This window comes from Cataglyphis hispanica, chromosome 4 (genome assembly GCF_021464435.1).
Source record: "Cataglyphis hispanica isolate Lineage 1 chromosome 4, ULB_Chis1_1.0, whole genome shotgun sequence".
Taxonomy (NCBI): Eukaryota; Metazoa; Arthropoda; class Insecta; order Hymenoptera; family Formicidae; genus Cataglyphis; species Cataglyphis hispanica.
Window position 1 is genome coordinate 522,189 of NC_065957.1, and position 8,183 is coordinate 530,371.

At 39.6% G+C, this 8,183-nt stretch overlaps 1 protein-coding gene and 1 long non-coding RNA gene across 5 annotated transcripts in view; one reads left to right on the plus strand and one right to left on the minus strand.

Moving 5' to 3' along the window:
- LOC126849075 (ecdysone-induced protein 74EF) overlaps positions 1 to 8,183 on the minus strand; it is a 187,161-nt gene that overhangs the window by 117,229 nt on the left and 61,749 nt on the right. For all 4 annotated transcript variants that reach the window (XM_050590578.1, XM_050590581.1, XM_050590577.1 and 1 more), the window contains exons 2-4: positions 7,714 to 7,989; positions 7,359 to 7,602; positions 7,158 to 7,259 (exon numbers count right to left, since the gene is read on the minus strand). In XM_050590578.1, coding sequence (XP_050446535.1) covers positions 7,158 to 7,259; positions 7,359 to 7,602; positions 7,714 to 7,854 — 487 coding nt within the window. In that variant the 5' untranslated portion in view covers positions 7,855 to 7,989. The remainder of the gene's footprint in view (positions 1 to 7,157; positions 7,260 to 7,358; positions 7,603 to 7,713; positions 7,990 to 8,183) is intronic.
- LOC126849108 (uncharacterized) lies at positions 7,216 to 7,840 on the plus strand. Its single transcript, XR_007687353.1, has 3 exons — positions 7,216 to 7,333; positions 7,409 to 7,633; positions 7,708 to 7,840. It is a non-coding gene; the product is annotated as an uncharacterized LOC126849108 (long non-coding RNA).

The window sequence follows — 8,183 nt, forward strand, 5'->3', positions numbered from 1 at the left end:
TCATATCTTCAATATCATTCATTGATGGCCAATAGATTTAATTGTAATTTTATTATTAAATATTTCATCAGTTAAGTTATAAAAGTTTAATAGAGGGAATAGCAATAAAAATTAAAATTAATATGGGAGTAATTGTTCAAATTATTTCAATTAAATGACCTTGAAGTAAAAATCGATTAATAAGTTTATTATTAATTATGGTGAGCATAATAAAAAAGATTAATAATGTAATGAAAGTTAAAATTATTTTAGTAAGATCATGGAAAAAGATTATTATATCATAAGTGGGAGAATTTGAATTTTGAAGTGTCAATAATCAAGTATTAATTTTTAATAATAATAAGCAGCAATAATAAATAGCAATAAGCCGGCATTAAACAGAAACGTTATCGGTCGCAATCGCTATATCGGCAGAGTTGTGTGTTGCTGCGCGAACAATCATTTCTCGAATAATAACGCGCACCATTCAGTCTTCCTAGTAACAGAGCGATGTGTTTGCGCAGACAGCGACCGATTTTCAACAGGTGGTTCCTCGGATTCGCTCCTGCCTGATAAAAGTGCTTTTCTAACTCATTGAGTTGTAGGGATTCTATCGATCCCACAATCTCTATCAGCTTATCTTTATCTGCTACTGTTCTTTTTTTTTACGATAAATTAAAATAGCGATGCTATTTTAGTCCAAGTTAGTCATATGATGTCATTCTGTGCAAATAGAAAAGAAGCACGACGCTTACAAAATATAACGATGACTTTTCTCACTTTCTTATCTCGTTGCGATTAAGCAAAATGAAAGAGAAAATACAAAGTTTTATAATTGAATGCATTATCGACATCCGACTCTATGTTAAGATAATATAAAATATGTTATTCGTATTAATAAAAATTCTCTAAGCGATATCAATTCGAATTCAACGAGAAGATGAAGAAAAAACGCTGTTTACATCCGCGTGCGAATTCGCCTTAAGGAAGAGTGTATACAGGTAATGCCGACACACGCGCACACTTGGCAAGCAGGGCCCTGACCTGATTGCAGAAAATGTCAACACTCTCGTTATACGCGGCTGTGCACTATCACCGACCGCGCAACACACACGCACGCACGCACGCACGTACGCACGCATGGCACACGCGTGCGAGTGCGTACGCGCCGCGCCGGCTCTCTTAAAGTGGCCATCTTGAATTCACTTTCAAACGATACGGACATAAAGGGAGAGAGGAAGGAGGAGGAAAGAAGAGAGAGAGAGAGAAAGATCCACAGCAAGTGCGCCTTGTGGCAATACGAGGAAGCCGATTACCCAACCGACCCGGGATCTCTCGAAGCCGACTCGTTACACGATTCCGTGTAACGTAGTTGCGTGACGCGTCAATCTCAAAGAAGCGCATATATTTTTTAGGAAGAAAAAATTACAAGCTTAAGTAATTGAAAAATTTTCCTCCTCCTCCCCTCCCCCCCCCTCTCTCTCTTTCTCTTTCTCTCTCTCTAGTGCATATATATGTGTGTGTGTGTGTGTGTGTGTGTGTGTGTGTGTGTGTGTGTGTGTGTGTGTGTGTGTGTGTGATGCAAAAAAAGCTAAAAATATCTAAAAATGTATAAGATTCTCTTTTCACTTCTCTTTTCATTTATTTGGTATAAATATTATCGCGATGATATTTGACGTGTTCTTAAAAAGTATATCTAAAGTCGTCGGATATTTTTTCAAAGAAGATATTAATAGTTTTCAAAGAGTATCAGTATGTGTCTGATAATTAAGTAAAGAAAATTTTGTATTTAAATTAAAAAATGTTCTTCCTTTTCCCTCCTTCCATCTCTTTCTCTCTCTTTCTCTTTTTTTCTAGTATGTGTGTGTGATGCACAGCTATAAACATCTAAATATATGAAATTCTCTTTTTATTCGTTCGATATAATTGTCAGCACATCGCGATAATACTTGACATGTTCTTCAAAAATATCTAAAGTCGTCGGATATTTAAAAAAAAAAAAATATTAATAATTTTAAAAAAAGATAATTGTGTACTCAACTTAAAAATATTCCTCTTCCTTCCCTCCCCCTCCTCTTTCTCTCTCTTTCTTTGTTTCTAGTGCGTGTATGTGTGACAGCTAAAAACATCTAAGTATATGAGATTTTCTTTTCGTTCGGTACAAATGTTCATCAAAAATATCTAAAGTCATCGAATATTTTTTTAAAGAAAATATTGATAGTTTTCAAAGAGTATCGATATATATCTAATAATCAAATAAATAATATATTTTGTATTTACAAAGTATGCAAGTAATCCAGAATGATATACATATATTGATGTTAAAATATCGCCGCGTCTCTACTTAAGTTTCACAGATATACAGGGTGTCCGACAATTCGCGCAACACCCTTTAAGGAAAGGTAAAGAGTGTTATTCTGAACAGAAAAATCCTGTATCATTTTTTTCTATAACGCTTAATAAAAGAGTTATTGAATAAAGTCTGATCAACCATCGTCGATCTTTAGTTGGACGCACAGTCGGTGAGCCGCGCGCCTGGCAGTGTGCGTGAGCGCTCAGATGTTTATGACAGCTCACCGACTGTGCGTCCAACTAAAGATCGGCGATGATTGGCCAGACTTTATTCAATAATAACTCTTTTATTAAGCGTTATAGAAAAAAATGGTACAGGACTTTTCTGTTCAGAATAACACTCTTTACCTTTCCTTAAAGAGTGTTGCGCGAATTGTTGGACACCCTGTATATATTTATATACACATCTTTTATTTAATACTATCATTAAAGATATATTCTCTGATATCGAAGATAAATCGATGGCAAGAGTCAATATCAAAATAAGTCGTAATACATAGTTAGAATTACCTCCCAGACTGAAAGATTCCCCTCTTTGGTAAAAGTTCGCAAGAAAGTTGCAATATCGAATGCGCTGGCGAATTCCAGCAAAAGTGTGGCAAGTGCAACGTCGCGTGGGATTTGTCGGAGCACGCAACCGGCGTCTCTGCAAAATGAGCGTCCCAACAGCGAAACCCAGAAAAGCGTAAAAGGTCGTGGCAGAAAGTGGAATCGCTTGAAAACGAGTTATCAGCTCGATCAAGAGGGCGTTTAAAGAGTAAGTGCACGCCGCGAAGCGGGGCGCGTAATTAGCATAGAATTACTTGGATCCACCAGTATAATCCTTGGATTCGCAATTAATCTTCACCCCCGTCCGTTCCCACGCGATTACTTAGCACGTGATACCGAGGGAGTATATTATCAAATAATTTCTTTTCAACCCGATAATAACAACAAGATAATGACAAAATATAACAATGTAATATATATATATATATATATATATATATATATATATATATATATATATTTAAAGCTCATTAAAGGAAAAGTGTAAAATTATGATTACTTTGACGTCATGTCAAATATTAAAAAATATTTTGATTCATCCTTGTTATTGTATATATATTGATGCTTTAAATATTCTATATATTTCAAAAGATCATAGAATTATCGAGATGAGAGATGATTAGGAGACAATCTAACAATGCTCAAGACAATCAAAAATGGATTCATTTATTTATTAAAACGCGGCGCTCTCGTATTACGGATGCATTATTCACGCTACAGCCACGCTAAATGAAACATTCCCCAAAATCCATATATATCACCGGCAATACATGTGTGAGATACCTGTATTGATTAAACACGCGTTGATTAAAGATGATGCGAAAGAGATTCTCTTGCACGAACGGAATAGGATTGATCGATCACGTGGCGGGCAAATTCGATGTGTTGTCGTCGCGTTCGCTGCACTTGTTTCGCTTAAGCGAGGAAGCGGAGAAAGTCTATGCACGGAGATCTCGAATCTATTTCCGTGGGGCCCCAACCGAGCGCAGAAGCAGACGGAACGGGACGCGAGGCACGGGCAGAGGGAGAGGGAGGGGGGGAGGGAGAGATGCAGGAGGGTGGAAGAGTCGGACGGTCGACGAGAATTTATGTGTTTGGGGAGGGTCAAGGGAACGAGGGTAGCGACAAGTGCAGCGAACGGGCGGAGGACAGCTGGATGCGACGGGTGGAGAGAAAACCGAAACCTGAGAGAGGAGACGGGAGGGGAGGGCGAGGGGAGGGATGAGATGCAGTTGCGCGTCACGCGCGCGTTATCGAGACGAATTCCATTCCCCGGATCGTTTCCGACGCGAGGACGCGACGAGGACCGTTTCGGTACCGGGAATATCCGCGGTATCCCGTATTCGAGAAGGCCATGGAGGGCCCAGAATCCGATGGATTCTCTCCTCAAACGGCGGGTGTAGAATCTGCAGGCGATAGAATCCCGGGGATTCGCAACTTATACCACGTGGCATTCGCAAATATTATAGAGGATCTGTGCGGAAGAATCTCCTTCTATCAGAATCTACCAGAGATTTGAAAACACGATATATATATATATATATATATAAGAATGAAAATTTTGTAAAAAAATTTACAAAAAAATCTAAGGTACACACCCGCGTATTCGGACTTGGAATTAAATACGTTGAAGGAAAAATTAAATATTATCAAAGTTTCAAGTCTAAAATATGCAACGTATGATGTATTAGATTTTTATATAAAATTCCAAAAATTCCATTGTTTACAGAATGAAGACTCGAATTAATCTCGCGAAAGTTGTCTATAAAGAAATGTGCATGCTGCACCGTGGTCGCTCCAGTAACGGAACGAGTCGAAAGTGAATTATATAGCTACTCGCGTTCCGACGTTTAAGCCGCGAGAGATTTACTTTCTTTCGTCCTACATCTGTTTTCACGAATGCACTCGCACTCGTCAGTCTCTCTCTGTCACATCTCGGAAGGGAGAAGAAGGAACGACGTGCCAAGGAATCGCCACCGGAATCGTCAATAAATCGCGACGCATTTTCGCACGCAAATCCGCGTGATCCGCGCCGCTCGATCGAGCGCGAAATGAGCGCGTCCCGCGTGAAAATCCGTTTTTTTGCGAGCGTTACGCACCGGGTGCCCGGTGAAAGTGACGCTAGCGTCGGAAAGACACACGCCAGAAAATTAGCGTGTACACATTATGCGCTCGCTTTCCTCGCTCAACGAGTTCACTGGGTATCGCGATCGAAATCTGCCGGATAAACACGGGACATCCTTAATAAATTAAATCCAATTAATCTCTCTTCGTGCTTTCGCGCGCTCCGATTAAGACTACATGTTCAAGTAAAGTTTAGAATCAGCATGCTTATGCTTGTCAAACGCGAATCTCGTCGATACTTTAATAAAGGCAGACATTTAAGTCTCGCAGACATAATATCTCGTATACGATTTTGTCGTGGGCTCCTTCTCGTATTTACACGTAATATATATCATTACCTTTTTCGATACCTTTTTTCTTAGTTCAAAATTCATTTTTATAATTTTTCACAATTTTTCTCTGGTTGTTACATCATACAACTTTATTTCGATAACAGAAAATCGTGTATTTATTAAAGGCTGAGGAAGATTATTCTGCGAGAAATAAATAACAATAAAGCATGATTCTATCATAAGGAAAAATATTATTTCAGCGCGAGAAACAATGTTGCCGAAATGTCAAACTCTTTACAGCTTTTTATTGCAATTTAATATTTAAGGCAACATTAGGGTGTGCATAAGCATATTTCGAGCTGTATTTGTAATAGTTTTGTTAGAAAGTTCCGTTTCTCACTTTCCAACCGCTTTCTAAAAATGTGAAAAGAACAACGATGAGCACCCACTTCAATTCGTGTTCTAACGGCTCGTAATTATTCGTCGCGGCCTGCGGTCAGGACGAAATTGCAACGCGATACTCTGGATGCCTCGTCAAAAAGCCCGCGTCGAAATTGGCGCGAAAAAGATCCGAACGGCTAATCGACACGGCGAATCGTTCAAGTGCAAAACGATGAAAATTTCTGTACAAGAAAAAGGCTGTATATTTCGATATTGAGCATCTCGTTTTCAATACTTATACGTAATACACGCAATGAGCGTTATTAATATATATTATTATTTTTATTTACATTTCTCCGAGCTCTAAAAATTTAGGTTATAAGATTTACTTATGTGATTTAACATTTAATTCGGAATCTTTATTATTTAGCATTTATAAAGATTAAAAAATCGGTTTCTTACAAAGGAAAATTTAAGATTAATAAAATTTACGATACCATTTGTTTATCATTTTTTATATTCTTTCTTTATCTCTCGAATTCATGTAACTTTATTCCATTAATGAGAGATTGTTCACAAAAAATGTCTTTTAGAAGATCAATTTTATTTAAATTCTGTTCAAAATTTTGAACATGTTAAAAAATACAACTCCATCAATTTTCCATTAATTATTCTTTTACCTACTACATGTTCCACAAATTGCATGTTCAAAATATTATAAATGCGTATAGATGGCATCTGAAAGATATAAAAGTCTAAACGAATTTAAACCACACATTCGTCAAATCGTATCGAATAGTTAATGGATTCAATTACATACAAAAGCCACGCTTCGCAACAATGTTCCTATAAACACATCACATTACCTCGATTGAAATTCGACATCTGCGAATCGGAGTCCATCGACGAAAGATTCGAATGTTCTTGAAGGGTGTTCGCGTGATGCGATCTATAAATCTGCAAGTGCGAGCAAAGTTCGATGTCGAGGTACCATTTTCGCGGATGCATGACGGATGTATTTTTTTTTTTTTTTTGCACGCGGACACAAAATCGCAAAACGAGGACGAAAGCGCGTTCGCTCGTTACGACACGACACTGTAAATTATACGAATTGGGCCACCGCGCGCACACACATACGCGCCTTCGTTTTTTTTTCTCGAGTCACCGTACGCGGAAACGCACAAGCGATTATTATCGCTAACGCGGATGTAGGCGCACGGACCTTGGCCGGTTTCTCCCTCAGCGGCGAGCGATTTGAATTTCCGGTAAAGTGCGTGGAGCGACCTGAACACCCGACCGAAACAACTGCCGCGGAAACTTCCGAAGGTAAGTAGGATCGTATTCGTTATCGGTAAAGAAGAAACTGATAAATGCGTTTTTTACCTACCGCAAAAAACCATTGTCGGTAAAACAGAAGTACGCATTATCGATATATATTTTCCTGCAATACCGATATACGTGAAGCCAGAGAGAAAAGCGAGATTTACACATATGACTTACCTATGCTCGGCTCCGGTTTAATGTTCTCGGTCTTGATTTCCGCCCTCGAAGCGTAAGGGATGGAGGTCGGAGACGTTTGCGTCGACGGGGCCGCCAATTTTTCTATACGCGCAAATGTCAAAAACCGATTAGCGCGTGTTTCGTGTAAACGAAGAAGGATACTAATACATAATGATGTAAGTACATAATACGACAATTTACCCGCTAACAGAGGATTCGCGGCGGCAATATTGTGCCTCTGTCGTCTGTAGGAGGAGGGGGTTGTGGTTGAGGTGGGTTGGCTGGCCTCCGCCTCGAGTTCCCGCAGGAAATCCAAGGGATCGAAAATTTCCTCCGCTGTGGACATCCCCGCGCCCTCCTCCGCCGGCACGTTCGGAGCCGCCGGCGTCCCTACCAGAGCACTCAACTCCATCGGCGAGAATTCCACCGATTGACCCGTGTTGCTCTGCTCAAGACACAGAGGAAATTTAAGGACGGTAAAGAGAAAAAAAATTACATCGCAAATTGTTCTCTCCACATTCGTATATAATATAATGTCGAATTATTCCAGAATTACCTGAAGGCACTGGGTCAAATCCATTTTTCCGTCATTGTCAGAGTACCAGAATAGCTCGTCGTCTATGAAAGGCATGTTTGATTCCTCCTTGGGTACGAGGGTGGAGGTCAGTGTAGGCGTTTGCGATACGGGGACCGGCATCGGGACCCGGCGGCGGGGCCACTTTAGCCACCCCCGCGCCTTCTAACATCTAAAACCACCTCTCCGGGACTTCTCCTCTTTCGTCTGATGCTGCTCCCGGACGATTCTTCCTTTTTTTTTCACGCGTTATTGTACCTGTAAATAGAATGCAATGCCTGTTAGATGCGTCTCGAAGTAAAAAGAACCGCGCATAATTAACTCCTTCGAGTTTAAACAAATAAGAATAAATATTTCTTTGCGATATAAAATTTCCAATGTTGTATGTCTAATTAAGGTTCCCAAGTGTGTGTTATACGTGTCTGCAATAATTTAAATATTAAATACAGCTC